The 21,546-nt window shown below is 44.8% G+C and overlaps 1 protein-coding gene across 1 annotated transcript; it reads right to left on the bottom strand.

Annotated features, from left to right (window-relative positions):
• Nucleotides 1-309: 309 nt before the first annotated feature.
• Nucleotides 310-21,139, bottom strand: LOC139442385 (solute carrier organic anion transporter family member 4C1-like). The gene is made up of 13 exons (XM_071223188.1): nt 21,104-21,139; nt 20,162-20,250; nt 17,004-17,329; nt 16,173-16,391; nt 13,523-13,625; nt 12,363-12,484; nt 11,339-11,460; nt 10,352-10,490; nt 7,742-7,940; nt 6,510-6,663; nt 5,493-5,707; nt 3,699-3,763; nt 310-530 (listed from the first exon to the last, which is right to left on the bottom strand). The coding sequence occupies exons 1-13, from the start codon at nt 21,137-21,139 to the stop codon at nt 310-312; spliced, it is 2,010 nt and encodes a 669-aa protein (XP_071079289.1).
• Between the last annotated feature and the right edge of the window lie 407 nt (nt 21,140-21,546).

Genomic DNA, 21,546 nt, shown 5'->3' with positions numbered 1-21,546 from the left:
ATAGATCGTGATGTAACGAAAATAGGTGACACTTATGATGGACAAGGTTTTCTAAATGTACTCTGATTACAATTACTGTTTATATTGGACTTCTATAACAATATAACTGAAATACTGTTCAAAGCGGCGTTGAACCAAACTCACTCACTCACTTATGTTGATTTAATAATTTTCACTATATATTGATATATCTTATTTCTCATTATTTTGACGATATCCTTTCTTTGGGTATAGACTGTAATTAGTCTCCCTCCCGAGGCAACTGTGTAATAATATGACATGACAAAAACCGCGCACACAATATTTTTTTTATCCTATTATTTCATCAAGTGGTGCTTTGTACACTTTAGATGCGAGCCCATAGAATATGATGCTGAGGGCCTTAAGCCCCAACCACCAGCCCAGCAGCCGGTAGGCCATGGCGTTGTTGCTGTACACCCAGCACGACCCCCTCTCCCCACACGACTGCTGCCACACCTCACAGGTACTGTCCAGGATAGCTCCCAGCAACACTGGCCCCGGGGTGGTACCTGGCGGAACAGGTTACAATTATACTACGATAATAAATAATTATTAAGAATCTGCTATACTAAGACATATTAACTAAAGTAATGTAAAAGAATTTTGTGATCCTTATCTTCTTTGAGTAGTATAGATCACACAACAACACTGCGCCTAGAACAAGGAATCTGGAGTATGTTTCTATTACTGGAACAGACAACACAACATTTACTCGGTGAAGTATATGGACCATTTATATTTACCGTTTATTTATTCAAGAGTATGGTGGTCGAGAGGGGACACCGCCTTCTCGCTTTCTCGCTCTGCCGCTTTCTCGCGGAATTGTCATATCCCATCTTGACCACTATAGGGGTCGCATGTGTGTGTTGAAATTTTCTCTATCTACTTAAACATAAATTAACTGTACAAACGAATTGGATTTTAAAACAACCCACGGATTTTTGCGTAAAACGTAATTGATGGATTTATGGACATATTTAGGAGTTTTATGGGACTATCACTTCGTCAGCGTGTGGCGAGGCATGACAATCATATCTAAATACTAAAGTGTGACACCCCCCACCCCTCCCCAGGCCCAGTAATCAAAACAAACACCAAATAGCACCGCTCATTAGTACTGCTGACTAGAGGACTTCCTAAAACACTGGCCCAGTCGTCTAAGACGCCGCGATTCGCTGTGCAGAATTGCGTCCCTTAGGCACGCCAGAAACCTATGATTGTGGGTTCGAATCCCGGTTCGTCCCGATTATGTTTCTAGGTTTGTCAGCACCATACCCGTGCTCGTGGGTTTCACCGAAGTGGTAAACGTCTGAGACCTGCATCACTTCGGGCTTTCCTCCCACATAAAGCTGACACGCCGCGATATGACTGGAATACTGTTAAAAGCGGCGTTAAACCAGACTCACTCACTCACTCACTCCTAAAACACAATAGTGTTTCCCTAAAACAACACTTAGATTATATCAGTGTGTATTTTGTTATCGGAGTTGGTGTCAACACAATGGAAGGCAAACGAGAAGGCAAAAGGTGTAGATCTGAGTACAAGTGTGATAAAGCCTATCCATACCCGCTGAGTCGTGTCGGCCTTTGATTGCATGTGTTGTATGGATGGCGTCGTCTAGTGGTGACTCACTGATGCCTCGTTTACGGTGGCCCATAAGGGACATGGAGTCTGTTTTTCCATATTTTGATATTTCACTTACTTTTGTCTTTACCTTTTGCAAATTAACACGATTTGTGATAAATCATGTGTAAAGAAGATATTGAATCGCAGAAAAGGGAAACAAAAATGTCAAAAACTAAAATGAAAATGTCTATAACAAAAGCGAAAATGTCAAAAACTAAAATGAAAATACAGAAAGCTATTTCCACCGCGGTGAAAACTATTTACACCGTGGTTGAAATATTATCACCGCGGTGGAAATAGTTTTCTGTTGTTTCATTTTAGTTTTTGACATGTGCGTTTTGGTTTTTGACATTTTCGTTTTGTTTTTTGACATTTCCAATTTAGTTTTTGACATTTTCGTTTTGGATTTTGACATTTCCAATTTAGTTATTGACATTTTCGCTTCACATTTCAGCGACTCAATAGCTACTTGAAAGTACATTTTCCATGTTTTCAGTTGTTTTTATACATGATTTATCACATATTTGTAAGACAAATTGTGTTAATTTGCTAAAGGTTACGATAAAAGTAAGTGAAACATCAAAATATGGAAAAACAGACTCCATGTCCCTTATGGGCCACCGTACTCGTTTGACACGACTGAGTAGAAATCCTCGCCACCGGACGTCCATTATGTCATTTCTAGTGTTTGAATGACACATTGTTCTCAATAACCTTGATTTGGAAATAGATAGTTGTTTGTTTTTATATTCAGGTTGGCATTTCCTCTATGCAATTAATTAAGTTTACTCAGCATCTTTTTGCATTTAATTAATTGTTTAAAAATCACCTACGTCTGTACAGTTGAATTATGTTTAAGTAAATAGTGAGGAAATTTCAACATTATCTCCCAGTTGAAAACGATAACACATACGACCCCTATAGTGGTCAAGAGGGGATATTACTTTACCGCGAGAAAGCGATAGAGCGAGAAAGGGTGTCCCCTCTCGGCCTCCATACAAGAGTGGTGTCTTTGCTAAAAGAAAAGAACATGCTATTGCTTTTAGAATAAAAGCCACAAAAAAACACTTTCCATCATCATCAGAAATCTCTGATGTGCCTAATACGATTATGATTATATTCTGAGCATGTGGTTATGAATCACTATGAAATAGGGACGATATCAGGTGTTCACAGAAAGATGAAAACATGCATCGTTGGCAGAGGCGGATCCCTTTAACATATGATTGGTGGGTGGTGGTGGAGCGGCGCATTTTCAGGGGTGGGGGTGGGGGGTGGGTGGGGGGTGGGTGGGTGTCCCACATGCAGGGTGTATAAAAGAGGGGACAGTTATATTCTTAGAGTGGCAGGGGTGGCAGAGTGATTGACATCATGAGCATCGGTCCACGCAATTGGGATACGATGACATTCATCAACCAAGTCAGCGAGCCTGACCACCCGATCCCGTTGATCGCCTCTTACGACAATTCTTGACAAGAGATATAAAGGTCATGTTAGTAAAGTAATGATCAAATCCTACAGTAAAGTACACACCACTATGTCAGCACTTTACATGATTCTCATATTTCATTAAAGGACCACTGAAAATTACTGGATACTTTAGACCCCTACTTTTGTAGGTCAAGGTAAAACCCTGTGTGTCTCATTTTGAATTGTAAACCTTTAGTTCAAGGTTGGTTGGTTTGTTGTTTAACGCCGCACTCAGCAATATTCCAGCTATATGACGGCGGTCTGTAAATAATCGAGTCCGGGCCAGACAATCCAGTGATTAATATCATGAGCATCGATCCACGCAACTGGGATCGATGACATGCATCAACCAAGTCAGCGAGCCTGACCACCCGACCCCGTTAGTCGCCTTTTACGACAAGCATAGTCGCCTTTTACGGCAAACATGAGTTGCTGAAGACCTATTCTACCCCGGAATCTTCACGGGTCCTTTAGTTGAAGGAGGAGTAGTGGGAGGGCCAACCTAAAAACACTACCACCCTACCACCGACCCCCGGGCCCGCCACTATTCAATGGGGGACATCAGTCGATATACCCTTACCTATTAGCCGCGCTATCAGTAGTTGGAGCCCCAGGCCAAGTGAACGCTGCTTGTGAGGTACACACCTGAATGTGGAAGAAATCATCTGCATGTGTGTAGATATTATTTCTTTCAGAAGAACACGAATGGCAATGACATATCAAGGAACGTCAAAAATGGTAATCGTCCAAATAGAGGAAACTTCATGTTTGTGACGGGGGCACGGGTGGCCCAGTCGTCTAAGGCGCTGCGATTCGCTGTGTAGAGTTGCGTCCCTTGGGCACGCCAGAAACCTATGATTGTGGGTTCGAATCCCAGTTCGCCCCGATTATGTTTCTAGGTTTGTCAGCACCATACCCGTGCTCGTGGGTTTCACCGAAGTGGTAAACGTCTGAGACCTGCATCACTTCGGGCTTTCCTCCCACATTAAGCTGACACGCCGTGATGTAACCCCAAATAGTGACGTCACGGGACAGGGTATAGCACAGGCTTTCAGCCAATAGCTACCTCGTCGTCACGTCGAGGACCCGGGTTCGATTCCCGACATGGGTACAATTTGTGAAGCCCATTTCTGGTGTCCCCTGCTGTGATAATGCTGGAATATTGCTACAAGCGGCGTAAAACCATACTCAATCACGCACTATGACTACCCTGTATCTCTACGCGCGTCTTGTCGGGACCATTGCCCAAATGTTTGTTTGTTTGTTGTTTAACGCCGCACTCAGCAATATTCCCGCTACATGACGGCGGTCTGTACATAATCGAGTCTGGACCAGACAATCCAGGGAGTGACATCATGAGCATCGATCTACGCAATTGGGATACGATGACATGCATCAACCAAGTCAGCGAGCCTGACCACCCGATCCCGTTAGTCGCCTCTTCCGACAAGCATAATCGCCTCTTACGGCAATCATGGGTTGCTGAAGACCTATTCTACCCCGGATCTTCACGGGTCCATTGCCCGAGTGAGTGCTCCTGAGGGTGTCTGTTTGCATCAGTGCAGCCGTATGACGGCGGGTTACACCAATGGTGAACGTCATGCATCTTCCCGAGGCAAGGGAGTTAACTGACTACAAAAGTCCAGGTTCTAATCCCTTGCGTCGGGAAAGTGGGTTTTTGACGTGACGTAGAATGGTTTGGACCATTAGGGTTAATGTAACCGCCAGGGGTTAGTGAGAGTATGCGTATGCCCGAGCAGCAGAATGAGTGAGTTGGCTTAAACGCCGCTTTTAACAGGATTCCTGTTATATCGCGGTGTGTCAGCTTAATGTGGGAGGATAGCCCGAAGTGATGCAGGTCACAGACGTTTACCACTTCGGTGAAACCCACGAGCACGGGTATGGTGCTGACAAACCTAGAAACATAATCGGGGAGAATCGGGATTCGAACCCACAATCATAGATTTCTGGCGTGCCCAAGGGACGTAACTCTGCGCTGCGCCTTAGACGACTGGGCCATCCGTGCCCCTTAGTAGCAGAGAGTGGGTTATTAATTGACAAATTGACAAATTGCATAAAGACAAGCAACAAACAAGTTTAATCAGAACAGACGTCAGTCACGGCATGCAAGTCTTGTGTACATAGCTCACTTGTACATAGCTCATCTGAACATAGCTCACCTGAACATAGCTCACCTAAACATATCTCAATTGTACATAGCTCACCTGTAATAGCGCACCTGTACATAGCTCACCTAAACTTGGCTCACCTGAACATAGCTCACCTGCACATAGCCCACCTGCACATAGCTCACCTGTACATAGCTCACCTGTACATAGCTCACCTGTACAAAGCTCACCTGAGCATAGCTCACCTGAAAAGCGCGGAGACCGTGGGCGCCATCATGGAGAAGGTGAACAACATGATGAAGAAAAACAACACCGAGAACACGTAGAGCCAAAAACAACTCTCTGCGCATGTCCCTGGTCGAACCCACTGCATGGTCACAGCATCCCGGGTGGCCTGGGAACCGTTCAGGGTAGGGTGACTGGGTAGTTTCTTGTCAAAACAAGAACAGTTCTCATAAATCTGAAACATTGCATACAAAGCCAATATCAGTTAATAGACAGCTATTCGTGCATTACTTTCAATTTCATTTTGATCCTCAATACTTGTTTGAATACTTAATTTGAGTATACTAGTAAGGGTCATCATGAGAGATGGGTCTACAGCTATTCGGCTTATTGTCCATTGTGATGCTTGGCTTAAACTTCTCTTGCATGCTTGGGCTCGGTGGCCTCTCGTTTAAGGCGCCGCAATTCGCTGTGCAGAGTTGCCTCCCTTGGGCACGCCAATAGTCTATGTTTGTGGGTTCGAATCCCGATTCGCTCCGATTATGTTTCTAGATTCGTCAACACCATTCTTTCCTCCCACATTAAGCAGACACGCCGTGATATAACTGGAATACTGTTCAAAGCAGCGATTATTTTAAACGCACTCACATACACTCACCGCACTCACATACACTCACCGCACTCACATACACTCACCGCACTCAAGTCCATGTTACCCAATAAAGAACGTTTTGGACATCAGTATGAGTCCATATATGATATATACCATATTGCATTTAAAATGTCTTGGACCGACTGAGTATGGTTTTACGCCGGTTTAAGCAATATTCCAGCAATATCACGACGGGAGACACCAGAAATGGGCTTCACACATTGTGCCCATGTCGGGAATCGAACCCGGGTCTTCGGCGTGACGAGCGAACACTTTAACCACTAGGCTACCCGACCGCCCCTAAATGTCTTGGAACTTATGTGCAAGTTGAAATTACAAACGATTTTTTTCCGAAACAGTTTTCTAGTCTACTTTTGTATATTACCTTTGTTCCATTCAGCGTTGTATATGAGGTACACCCCGCGTGGCATGGCGAGAAATATACGATGGTGGAGTTGACACATAACGGTTCGAACCCAGCGGTAGTACACCCACACCCAGAGTTGCAGTCTGACGTCAGACCCCCAGCTGGGATATCTCTGAAGATTATATAGAACAACCATCACCATGGAGACACAACAAACAAACGTGGAAGCACAAAACAGTCAACGTCGGGGGTACACAAAGAAGTCAAGCCGTGAAGATCCGGGGTAGAATAGGTCTTCAGCAACCCATACTTGTCGTAAAAGGCGACTATGCTTGTCGTAAGAGGCGACTAACGGGATCGGTTGGTCAGGCTCGCTGACTGCATGTCATCGTATCCCAATTGCGTGGATCGATGCTCATGATGTCAATCACTGGATTGTCTGGTCCAGATTAGATTATTTACAGACCGCCGTCATATAGCTGGAATATAACTGAGTGCGGTGTTAAAAAAACACAAACAAAAACCAAACAATCAACGTCTTGGAGACACAAAGCAGTCAACGTCTGTGAGACACAAAACAGTCAAAGTCTGTGAGACACAAAACAGACAACGTCTGTGAGACACCAAACAGACAACGTTTGGGAGACACAAAACAGTCAACGTTTGGGAGACACAAAACAGTCAACGTCTGTGAGCACACCAAACAGACAACGTTTGGGAGACACCAAACAGACAACGTTTGGGAGACACAAAACAGTCAACGTTTGAGAGACACAAAACAGTCAACGTTTGAGAGACACAAAACAGACAACGTTTGGGAGACACATAAAGTCAACGTTTGGGAGACACAAAACAGTCAACGTTTGAGAGACACAAAACAGACAACGTTTGAGAGACACAAAACAGACAACGTTTGAGAGACACAAAACAGTCAACGTTTGAGAGACACAAAACAGTCAACGTTTGAGAGACACAAAACAGTCAACGTTTGAGAGACACAAAACAGACAACGTTTGGGAGACACAAAACAGTCAACGTTTGAGAGACACAAAACAGACAACGTTTGAGAGACACAAAACAGTCAACGTTTGAGAGACACAAAACAGACAACGTTTGGGAGACACATAAAGTCAACGTTTGGGAGACACAAAACAGATTGGCTGATTTTAATTCACTGTTATAATGATCACTAGTTTCTGTATTTAAGCGAGATCTATATAGACACGATATAGATAAGATGGGATACTTACATGCCGGCCTGGTACGACGTGGTGATGCCGGAGAGAGGAGCATCTTCACACCATGCCAGGAAGGAAGGAGCCAACAGGAGACTCACAGCGGCGAACGCGGCACACAGGCGCAAAATACCCCGACATTTTAGATCCAAGCGTTTCACGAGGTACCCGCCCAGGATCATCCCCCCGCCAGCACCTGGCACCGTCACGATACCTGCAGACAACAACGTGACAGTATCAAACCCCTGCCCACACCCGTCTACGTCACGATACCTGCAGACAACAACGTGACAGTATCAACCCCGCCCACACCCGTCTACGTCACGATACCTGCAGACAACAACGTGACAGTATCAACCCCGCCCACACCCGTCTACGTCACGATACCTGCAGACAACAACGTGACAGTATCAACCCCGCCCACACTCGTCTACGTGACATACCTGCAGACAACGTGACAGTATCAACCCCGGCCCACACCCGTCTCCGTCACGATACCAGCACACAACGTGATAGTATCAACCCCGCCCACACTCGTCTACGTGACATACCTGCAGACAACAACGTGACAGTATCAACCCCGGCCCACACCCGTCTCCGTCACGATACCAGCACACAACGTGACAGTATCAACCCACACCCACACCCACACCCACACCCGTCACCGTCACGATACCTGCAGAGAGCATGACAGTACCAACCCCCTCCCACACCCATCACCGTCACGATACCAGCACACAGCGTTACAGTATCAACCCCCGCCAACACCCGTCACCGTCACTATACCAGCACACAGCGTTACAGTATCAACCCCCACCCACACCCGCCACCGTCACGACACCTGCAGACAGCATGACAGTACCAACCCTCTCCCACACCCATCATCGCCACTATACCAGCACACAGCGTGACAGTATCAACCCACACCCACACACGTCACCGTCACGATACCTGCAGACAGCGTGACAGTACCAACCCCCTCCAACACCCGTCACCGTCACGAAACCTGCAGACAGCGTGACAGTACCAACCCCTAACCACACCCGTCACCGTCACGATAACCGCAGATAGCGTGACAGTACCAACCCCCTCCCACACCCGTCACCGTCACGATACCAGCACACAACGTGACAGTATCAACCCCCGCCCATACCCGCCACCGTCACGATACCAGCACACAGCGTGACAGTACCAACCCCCTCCCACACCCATCACCGTCACTATACCAGCACACAGCGTGACAATATCAACTCCCTCCCACACACGTCACCGTCACGATATCGGCAGAGAGCATGACAATATAAACCCCCAGCCACACCCGCCACCGTCACGACGCCTGCTGACAAAGTGACAGTCTCAATCCCCGCCCACACCCGTCACCGTCACGATATCGGCACACAGCACGACAGTCTCAACCCCCACCCACACCCATCACCGTCACTATACCAGCACACAACGTGACAGTATCAACCCCCGCCAACACCCGTCACCGTCACGATACCAGCACACAACGCGACAGTCTCAACCCCCGCCCACACCCGTCACCGTCATGATACCAGCACACAGCACGACAGTCTGAACCCCCAGCCATACCCGCCACCGTCACGACGCCTGCTGACAACGCGACAGTATCAACCCCCGCCCACACACGTCACCGTCATGATACCAGCACACAGCACGACAGTACCAACCCCCTCCCACACCCGTCACCGTCACGATACCTGCAGAGAGCATGACAATATAAACCCCCCGCCCACACCCGTCACCGTCACGACACCTGCTGACAACGCGACAGTCTCAACCCCCTTCCACACACGTCACCGTCATGATACCAGCACACAGCACGACAGTCTCAACCCCCGCCCACACCCGTCACCGTCACGATATCGGCAGACAGCACGACAGTCTCAACCCCCGCCCACACACGTCACCGTCATGATACCAGCACACAGCATGACAGTATAAACCCCCTCCCACACACGTCACCGTCACGATACCAGCACACAGCACGACAGTCTCAACCCCCTCCCACACCCGCCACCGTCACGACGCCTGCTGACAACGCGACAGTCTCAACCCCCTCCCACACACGTCACCGTCATGATACCAGCACACAGCACGACAGTCTCAACCCCCGCCCACACCCGTCACCGTCACGAAACCTGCAGACAGCGTGACAATATAAACCCCCCGCCCACACCCGTCACCGTCACGAAACCTGCAGACAGCGTGACATTACCAACCCCCTCCCACACCCGTCACCGTCACGATACCTGCAGACAGCATGACAGTATAAACCCCCAGCCATACCCGTCACCGTCACGACACCTGCTGACAACGCGACAGTCTCAACCCCCTCCCACACACGTCACCGTCACGATACCAGCACACAGCACGACAGTCTCAACCCCCTCCCACACCCGCCACCGTCACGACGCCTGCTGACAACGCGACAGTCTCAACCCCCTCCCACACACGTCACCGTCATGATACCAGCACACAGCACGACAGTCTCAACCCCCGCCCACACCCGTCACCGTCACGTTATCGGCAGAGAACATATCGGGACTCTCAGTCCCCTGCCATCAGCCGGCAACGTCTGACATGGTCCCGTGTACCACCCACCCATAATGAGCCCCGCGGTTGTGATGTCAGCGTGGAACTTCTGCTGCAGCAATTTGGCCCCAAATGTTGCTAATCCTGTCACAATCATCGCTTCTACTGTTGCCCCCAAGCACGTCAGAACATAGGTCGGGTTCTTCAGCTGAAGTAGATAAATCAGAGGTTTCAAATGTGTATATCTCATATATGTATAGGTTTCCATTCAGACTCGAAGGATTATCATCACACGGCAGTTCTACACCACACGATAATATAGGCATGCAGGTAGGAGACATTTAACAATTTGTTGACAGAAAAACACCAGGAAAAAATGTCCTCAGGTTTAAAAAACAAAACAAACTTAGTTCGCTGGACATGCTAAAAAGATTAAGTGTTGTGGCAAAACCAGTAAATTGTACGGATCACAGAAAAAAACCATTTGCGTTTGGAAGCAGTTGCCGAAAAAATAACATGTCCGTCCTCGGAGATATCCCAACAATGACATTGAAACCATGGCGTCAAAATCGAAAGACATCACCCATTTCTCTGCCACAGAAACTGATTAACTGTTCATTTCACACCCAGGGGCGGTCGGGTAGCCTAGTGGTTTAAGTGTTCGCTCGTCACGTCGAAGACTCGAGTTCGATTCCTTAATGGGTACAATGTGTGAAGCCCGTTTCTGGTGTCCACCGCCATGATATTGCTGGAATATTGCTAAAAGCGGCGTACAACCATACTCACTTACTCATGACACACCCAAGACATTGTTGAGAAAGTTAAAAGAATGATTTGGTATGATAAATAGAATCTCCCCCGCGTGTCAACCTCGACAAGCTTCGGAGATTTGAAACTTTTAAAACTGTTTTTATTGATGTGTTGTTTTTGGGTTTAGCTAGTGGTAACAATCTCCGACTTATAAATGAGTAGTTGTTGTTTGTAACCATTTTGTCAGCATTGATTATCAAACGAGCAGAAGCATCTATTATCAAACAAGCAGAAGCATTCACATACAAGAAGCAGCACTGCTGTGGGGAAGTCTCTGATGTTCTTCCCAAAGCCCGGTGTGGCTGTTACGTCCTCCGCCCCGCCAGTATGTGCCTCTGACTTCCGCTTCAGCTGCAATGCAGCATAGCCTGTGGAAAGAGAGCGACTTGCTTATTGTGCGCCGGCGCTGTACCCAGAGACCATATACCGATATATCGGTATAGCCATTTATCGGTATAGCAATGATAGCCATTTATATTCCCTGATGATGGATTGGTTTTACTTTCGCAATATAATAGTACCGAAGTTAAAACAGAGCCTGCAAACGGTTTTGGTGGGTTTGTACTCGGACACTTACTGTACCAAGAACATCTCGAGAAGTCTTTCATGCAAATAAAAATGACAATTCCATAAGAACATTATAACGTATAAACTACAACATTTAACAATTGGTTTTTTTTTGTGTTTTTTTTTGTGTGTGCATGCATCGAAGTATAAGAGTCACAAATTGTACCGACCATGAAACAAATATCTCCAATACATTATACAACCAATGCAAATCTAGAATACTACAGTTTCTAATAGAGTGAGTGAGTTGGGTTTAACGCCGCTTTTAACAGTATTCCAGTCATATCACGGCGTGTCAGCTTAATGTAGGAGGAAAGCCCGAAGTGGTGCAGCTCTCAGACGTTTACCACTTCGGTGAAACCCACGAGCACAGCTATGGTGGTGACAAACCTAGAAACATAATAATCGGGATGAACCGGGATTCGAACCCACAATCATAGGTTTCTGGCGTGTCCAGGGGACGCAACTCTGCGCAGCGAATCGCGGCGCCTCAGACGACTTGGCCATCCGTGCCCCCTGCGAGGATAAGTATTCCGACTTACCCTGATTTGATCCTCATTTACGTAGTTTTCAAAATTAAAATTAAAAATCAATTTTAATTTCATTTACTCTGCTGTATGACCTGAGAATAAAAGGCAGGGTTAAATATTCCATATATATCTCCCAAACTGTCTACCAAACAGCACCAACCAGCTTTACTCACCCGGGAGTTTTTTCGGGTATCCAAGGAATGGAATGGAGACGAGAAGGAACGCGATGAATGTGACGAGGACGCCGATCCACCACGCCCCCACCCACTGGGGGTCAGCTGGTGTGAGAGGGATGCTGGGGTAGCGGAGGGGGAGCATCACATGACGTGTAAACATTGAATCATATGACGTATAAACATTGAAACTTATGACGTCTAACCACATGTGTAAACATTGAATCATATGACGTATAATTATTGAATCATATGACGTGTAATCATTGAATCGTGTGACGTGTAATCATTGAATCATATGACGTGTAAACACGTGTAAACATTGAATCATATGACGTGTAAACACACGTGTAAACATTGAATCATATGACGCATAATCATTGAATCATATGACGTGTAATCATTGAATCGTGTGACGTGTAATCATTGAATCATATGACGTGTACAAATTGAATCATATGACGTGTAAACATTGAATTATATGACGTATAAACATTGAATCATATGACGTGTAAACATTGAATCATATGACGTGTAATCATTGAATCATATGACGTATAAACATTCAATAATATGACTTGTAATCAATGAATCGTGTGACGTGTAATCATTGAATCGTGTGACGTGTAATCATTGAATCATATGACGTGTAATCATTGAATGATATGACGTGTAATCACTGAATCGTGTGACGTGCGATCATTGAATCATATGACGTGTAATCATTGAATGATATGACGTGTAATCATTGAATCATATGGCGTGTAATCATTGAATCGTGTGACGTGTAATCACTGAATCATATGACGCGTAATCATTGAATCGCGTAACGTGTAATAATTGAATCATATGACGTGAAAACATTCAATAATATGACGTGTAATCATTGAATCATATGACGTGTAATCATTGAATCATGTGACGTGTAATCATTGAATCTTGTGACATGTAATCATTGAATCATATGACGTGTAAGCATAGAATCTTATGATGTGGTGACATTCAATAATATCACATCTGAACATTCTAGACCACAAAATATAACAACATGAGCTGCACACATACCATCAGACACCAACTGATACACGCGTGTCTGCTTCTGGCGTGTTACACTGTGTTGATATAGAACTGGAGTATATAAAGAGGTGTTTGCAACTCACCTGCTCGGGTCCACGGTGTTGATGTCGACAAAGATGCTAAGCGTCTGTCCACCTACCACGTAACCAACAGCGACACCAACGGCAGCGGCGAAGAATGTCCACCCTTGAAAGTAAGCACCTATTTTAGCTAAACAGTTACTATCTCCTTGGACGATACATTCCATGGATGGATGAATACATCAATATCACACACTGTGACACGACCAGCCAGATCACACATTGTGACACGACCAGCCAGATCATACACTGTGACACAACCAGACAGATCACACACTGTGACACAACCAGCCAGATCATACACTGTAACACAACCAGACAGATCACACATTGACACAACCAGCCAGATCATACACTGTGACACAACCAGCCAGATCACACACTGTGACACAACCAGCCAGATCATACACTGTAACACAACCAGACAGATCACACATTGACACAACCAGACAGATCATACACTATGACACGACCAGCCAGATCACACACTGTGACACAACCAGACAGATCAAACATTGTGACACAACCAGCCAGATCACACACTATGACACAACCAGCCAGATCACACACTGTGACACAACCAGACAGACCACACACTGTAACACAACCAGCCAGACCACACACTGTAACACAACCAGCCAGACCACACACTGTGACACAACCAGACAGATCACACACTGTGACACAACCAGACAGATCACACACTATAACACAACCAGCCAGATCACACACTGTGACACAACCAGCCAGATCACACACTCTGACACAACCAGCCAGATCACACACTGTGACACAACCAGCCAGATCATACACTGTGACACAACCAGCCAGATCACACACTGTGACACGACCAGCCAGATCACACACTGTGACACGACCAGCCAGATCACATATTGTGACACAACCAGCCAGATCACACACTGTGACACAACCAGCCAGATCACACACTGTGACACAACCAGCTAGATCACACACTGTGACACAACCAGCCAGATCACACACTATGATACAACCAGCCAGATCATACACTGTGACACAACCAGCCAGATCATACACTGTGACACAACCAGACAGATCATACACTATGACACGACCAGCCAGATCACACACTGTGACACAACCAGCCAGATCACACACTATAATACAACCAGCCAGATCATACACTGTGACACAAGCATCGAGATCATACACTGTGACACAACCAGCCAGATCACACACTGTGACACAACCAGCCAGATCACACACTATAACACAACCAGCCAGATCATACACTGTGACACAACCAGCCAGATCACACACTGTGACACAACCAGACAGACCACACACTGTAACACAACCAGCCAGACCACACACTGTAACACAACCAGCCAGACCACACACTGTGACACAACCAGCCAGATCACACACTGTGACACAACCAGCCAGATCACACACTATAACACAACCAGACAGATCACACATTGTGACACAACCAGCCAGATCACACACTATAACACAACCAGCCAGATCATACACTGTGACACAACCAGCCAGATCACACACTGTGACACAACCAGACAGACCACACACTGTAACACAACCAGCCAGACCACACACTGTGACACAACCAGCCAGATCACACACTGTGACACAACCAGCCAGATCACACACTATAACACAACCAGACAGATCACACACTGTGACACAACCAGCCAGATCACACACTATAACACAACAAGCCAGATCATACACTATAACACAACCAGCCAGATCATACACTGTGACACAACCAGCCAGATCACACACTGTGACACAACCAGCCAGATCACACACTGTAACACAACCAGCCAGATCACACACTGTGACACAACCAGCCAGATCACACACTGTGACACAACCAGCCAGATCATACACTGTGACACAACCAGCCAGATCACACACTGTGACACGACCAGCCAGATCACACACTGTGACACGACCAGCCAGATCACATATTGTGACACAACCAGCCAGATCACACACTGTGACACAACCAGCCAGATCACACACTGTGACACAACCAGCCAGATCATACACTGTGACACAACCAGCCAGACCACACACTGTGACACGACCAGCCAGATCACACATTGTGACACGACCAGCCAGATCATACACTGTGACACAACCAGCCAGATCACACACTGTGACACAACCAGCCAGATCACACACTATAACACAACCAGCCAGATCATACACTGTGACACAACCAGCCAGATCACACACTATAACACAACCAGCCAAATCACACACTATAACACAACCAGGCAGATCATACACTGTGACACAACCAGCCAGATCACACACTATAACACAACCAGCCAGATCACACACTATAACACAACCAGCCAGATCACACACTATAATACAACCAGACAGATCATACATTGTGACACAACCAGCCAGATCACACATTGTGACCAATCAATATTCAATATCTATTTGTAGAAAACTGTTCTGACCTAGCATCCTCTGGGGATGATGGGACGCATGCAGTAGTTTCAGTGATGCTTTGACAATTTAAAATTGTTCAGTGTGGTTTCCTATTTCCCGAATCCTATGGACATCATTGAGAAGAGTCCACTGATACATAAGTGGGAATATTACATGCCGCGGGTATTTTACATGGGTTTACCTGTGTAAAAGGATGTCATCTTCGTCGTCGTATTTTCATCAATGTATGTCAAACCAACAGTAAACAGGGGACACGCTCCCACTCCTAGCAACATTTGGCCAATCAGAAACAGGGCGTAGAGAGGGGACGATTTTGACTGGCTAGTAGTTTCAGAGCAGGATTCGGAGAGAGACGAATTCAGCAGACAAAGATTAGTCGACGCGTTTGTCATCCCGTTATCTGAATCAAATAACATCTGGTCAATTGCGATGAAACAGACTATTCACACGAACGGTTTGGAACCGTAGTTTACAACGTATTTTGTTCAATTCGCAACCGTTACTATTTAAACTCGAGTGTTTAAAGGCGTATACCGTGTTTAGTACAACGTGTAGATTCAGTGACTTCGCTATTTGTTTGTTTGTTGTTTAAGGCCGCACTCAGCAATCTTCAAGCAATATGACGGCGGTCTGTAATTAATCGAGTCTTGACCAGACAATCCAGTGATTGATATGAGCATCGACCCACTCAGTTGAGATATGATGAAATGCAATCACTCAGCCTGACCACCCGATCCATTTAGGTGGCAAGTGTGTGTGTGTGTGTGTGTGTGTGTGTGTGTGTGTGTGTGTGTGTGTGTGTGTGTGTGTGTGTGTGTGTGTGTGTGTGTGTGTGTGTGTGTGTGTTTGCGCGTTAGTTATACGTGGGAGGACACACATGATGTTGTACGATGTACGATGTGGTGGGGCTTATCTGTACTTCAAGCCGCCGACCAGCGGATCCGTGCCCGTCAAAGGGACATCACTCTGCAAAGAGAGTTACAGCGTGCCGACTAAAAGATGGATGTATTACTGGAAAGAGTGTACTCGTATTCTCCTCCGATGAAGTGGGGAAGGGCGAAGAGAAGACTGCCAAGAGCCATAACAACGATCCCCATGGCCATTAATCTCGGTTTGTGCCGATGTTCGCCGAAGTAGCTGATGGGAAGGATGACAAGGAATGTGCCGAAGTCGTTGCTACTGGAGATGAGGCCCGACATGCTACTGGGTAGGGCATATCGCGTTTCCAAGGCAACGATGACTACGTTGATGATGCCGTTAACAAGAAAGCCCTCGCAGAAGTTGAAGACACACTGCCAGATGACATGTGCCTGGATGGAGTTCATGCACTGCAAGGCTCTGGCAATGAGAGTAAAACAGACATACAATCACACCGAATAATGCAGGGCATCGTTCCGTTCCCTGACAGTAACAGCAACAATGCTGATTGTAAAAGGAACAATGTCTACACTATGGCACCCGATGCTACAGACCCTGATTATAACCGCAACAATATCTACACTATTCTACCGGATACTACAAGGCCCTGATCATAAAATCAACAATGTCTACACTATTTCACCGGATTCTACAAGGCCTTGATTAAAAAAGCAACAATATCTACACTATTGCACCGGATTCTACAAGGCCCTGATTATAAAAGCAACAGTGTCTAAACTATTGCACCAGATGCTACAAGGCCCTGATTAAAAAAGCAACAATATCTACACTATTCTACCGGATACTACAAGGCCCTGATTATAAAAGCAAAAATGTCTACACGATCGGACCGAATTCTACAAGGCCATGATTATAAAAGCAACAATGTTTACACTATTGGACCAGATTCTACCAGGCCCTGATTATAAAAGAAACAATGTCTACACTATTGGACCGGATGTTATCAGGCCTTGATTATAAAAGCAACAATGACTACACAATTGCATCGGATACTACAAGGCCATGATTATAAAAGCAACAATGCCTAGTAGACACTATTGCACGGGATACTACAAGGCTCTGACTATAAAAGCAACAATGACTACACTATGGCACCGGATGCTACAAGGCCCTGATTAAAAAAGCAACAATATCTACACTCATCTACCGGATACTACAAGGCCCTGATTATAAAAGCATTAATGACAACACAATTGCATCGGATACTACAAGGCCATGATTATAAAAGCAGCAATGTCTAATAGACACTATTGGACCGGATTCTACAAGGCCCTGATTATAAAAGCAACAATATCTACACTATTCTACCGGATACTACAAGGCCCTGATTATAAAAGCAAAAATGTCTACACGATTGGACCGAATTCTACAAGGCCATGATTATAAAAGCAACAATGTTTACACTATTAGACCAGATTCTACAAGGCCCTGATTATAAAAGAAACAATGTCTACACTATTGGACCGGATGTTATCAGGCCTTGATTATAAAAGCAACAATGACTACACAATTGCATCGGATACTACAAGGCCATGATTATAAAAGCAACAATGCCTAGTAGACACTATTGCACGGGATACTACAAGGCTCTGACTACAAAAGCAACAATGACTACACTATGGCACCGGATGCTACAAGGCCCTGATTAAAAAAGCAACAATATCTACACTCATCTACCGGATACTACAAGGCCCTGATTATAAAAGCATTAATGACAACACAATTGCATCGGATACTACAAGGCCATGATTATAAAAGCAGCAATGTCTAATAGACACTATTGGACCGGATTCTACAAGGCCCTGATTATAAAAGCAACAATGTCTACACTATTGCACCGGATTCTACAAGGCCTTGATTATAAAAGCAAAAATGTCAACATTATTGGACCGGATTCTACAATGCCATGATTATAAAAGCAACAATGTCTACACTATTGGACCGCATTCTACAAGGCCCTAATTATAAAAGCAATAATGCTACACTATTGTACCAGATTCTACAAGGCCCTGATTATAAAAGCAAAAATGTCTACACTATTGCACCGGATTCTACAAGGCCATGATTATAAAAGCAACAATATCTACACTATTGCACCCGATGCTACAGACCCTGATTATAAAAGCAACACTATCTACACTATTCTACCGGATACTACAAGGCCATGATTATAAAAGCAACAATGTCTACACTATTCTACCGGATACTACAAGGATCTGATTATAAAAGCAACAATGTCTACACTATTGGACCGGATGCTATAAGGCCATGATTATAAAAGCAACAATGTCTACACAGTTGCATTGGATACTACAAGGCCATGATTATAAAAGCAACAATGTCTAGTAGACACTATTGCACGGGATACTACATGGCCCTGATCATAAAAGCAACAATGTCTACACTATTGGACCGGATGCTATAAGGCCCTGATTATAAAAGCAACAGTGTCTACACTATTGCACTAGATGCTACAAGGCCCTTATTAAAAAAGCAACAATGTCTAGTAGACAATATTGCACGGGATACTACAAGGCCCTGATTATAAAAGCAACAATGTCTACACTATTATACGGGATACTACAAGGCCCTGATTATAAAAGCAACAATGTCTACACTATTGGACCGGATTCTACAAGGCCCTAATTATAAAAGCAACAATGTCTACACTATTGCACCGGATTCTACAAGTCACTGATTATTCAAGCAACAATGTCTAGTAGACACAATTGCATGGGATACTACAAGGCCTTGATTATAAAAGCAACAATATCTACACTATTCGACCGGATTCTACAAGGCCCTGATTATAAAAGCAACAATATCTTCACTATTGCACCGGATTCTACAAGGCCCTGATTATAAAAGCAATAATGTCTACACTATTGGACCGGATTCTACAAGGCCTTGATTATAAAAGCAACAATGTCTACACTATTGGACCGGATTCTACAAGGCCCTGATTATAAAGGCAATAATGTCTACACTATTGGACCGGATTCTACAAGGCCTTGATTATAAAAGAAACAATGTCTACACTATTGGACCTGAATTTACAAGGCGTCTGATTATAAAAGCAACTATGTCGACACTATTGGACCGGATTCTACAAGGCCCTGATTATAAAGGCAATAATGTCTACATTATTTCTGCAAGGCCCTTGTCTATACAAACACCAATGCCTACTCTATTTGACCAAATACTTCAAGGCTGGTTGTGAGTCGGACCTACTTGGGTTTGTACTTCCCACAGCCATAGGGTTCAACGTTGTCGTCTCCGTTGTCTTCTGTCTCAGTGACACATCGGAGTGGACAGGAAGGCTGAAATCAAACCAATACCAAGTGTCTGGCAGTGTTGATGAGACTGCTATATATGGCACCAACACACCACGCACAATTACAAGATCCGATTCTCTCCGATGGAATCAGTATTCCGGCAGATCCAGCCTTAGGCGTCTACATTTCACAACGTTTGAGGTTCTCCGAACCTTCTTTTTGTACGAACTTTCCAAAGAGCGTCATACGACTCTTACCCAGAAGTTGTTTGATAAAGTTTACACCATTCAAGAACTCTAGTAAAGCTTTTTAAAAAGGTTTTATGGTAGACATGTGGAGTATATTTTTCAGTATGACGCGTCGGAGACAAACATGTAATCCGATTTTGATTTTTATCATATGTTCCCGCAACATATGACAAATAAGCTGCGATGAATATTTTATTTTTGTATTGATGTTGGCAAGGAGAGGACTGGAGTCCTCCATTGTTCCCTACTTTCTATTAATAAAACATGTGGCTGAGTTTGATTGTGTCATTCAATGATAAAAGCGAACAAACGTGAAACCTTGACTAGTTTATTTCAGTGTATTGATTATGTGTATCGAACATCTGACAACGCCAACCATTTCAAACAACACACTTGTATGCCTCATACCATTTCAAAATAATAGAGATCTATTAATACAAATTTAATAATACAAACTAAATTTAGATTTCTGCATGTTGTAATAACCTACGGAATTAAGAATTGTATTAGCAACACCAACGTTAGAATTAATCTCCATAAACTCCATACCTCTCTCTTTGTAAAATACGAAATAATAACTTAACATATTTTTTGGTAATAATCTAAAGGTATACTAATGACAGTGATATCATGAATTTAATTTTAATTACTTTTCCTGAACTGAAGTAGTCTTCTACTCTAAGCATCATATAAGTGAGTGAGTATGGTTTTATGCCGCAGTTATTCTAGCAAAATCGCGACGAGGGACACCAGAAATGGGCTTCAAACATTGCACCCATTTGGGGAATCGAACCCGGATCTGCGGCGTGACGATCGAACGCTTTTACCACAAGGCTACCCGATTCTAACATATCTTATAGCTAAAATGGATAGAATTATCATAAAAACGCCCGCATGTTATCAGAAATGAGCGGGCCAATGTAACTTGATAATGCCCTCATATTACTTGACGACGGGCCATTATCACGCCCGTTGTTAGGTGACGTCATAGGATAGGGATAGGTGACGTAACGTTCAATAGTGACGTCATCTGGTTTGTTCTATGACGTTTCCATATTTGTAAAAGTGGGTCAGTGACATTCGTGTTGATTGC

The sequence above is a fragment of the Haliotis cracherodii genome, unplaced genomic scaffold (genome assembly GCF_022045235.1).
Source record: "Haliotis cracherodii isolate W230 unplaced genomic scaffold, xgHalCrac1.p SCAF_5, whole genome shotgun sequence".
Classification (NCBI taxonomy): Eukaryota; Metazoa; Mollusca; class Gastropoda; order Lepetellida; family Haliotidae; genus Haliotis; species Haliotis cracherodii.
Note: the sequence above shows the minus strand (reverse complement) of the source record. Positions and strands in the feature narration are given on the sequence as shown.

Bases quoted from the DNA above. Each gene is read 5' to 3' on its own strand.
- LOC139442385 (XM_071223188.1), bottom strand. From the start codon at position 21,139: ATGCTTAGAGTAGAAGACTACTTCAGTTCAGGAAAA. The intron at 7,941-10,351 runs GTGGGTGGTACA...TGTTGTCTGCAG, and splicing joins AACCGCGGGGCTCATTATGG to GTATCGTGACGGTGCCAGGT. The intron at 3,764-5,492 runs GTGAGCTATGCT...TTCCACATTCAG, and splicing joins ACGGTCTCCGCGCTTTTCAG to GTGTGTACCTCACAAGCAGC.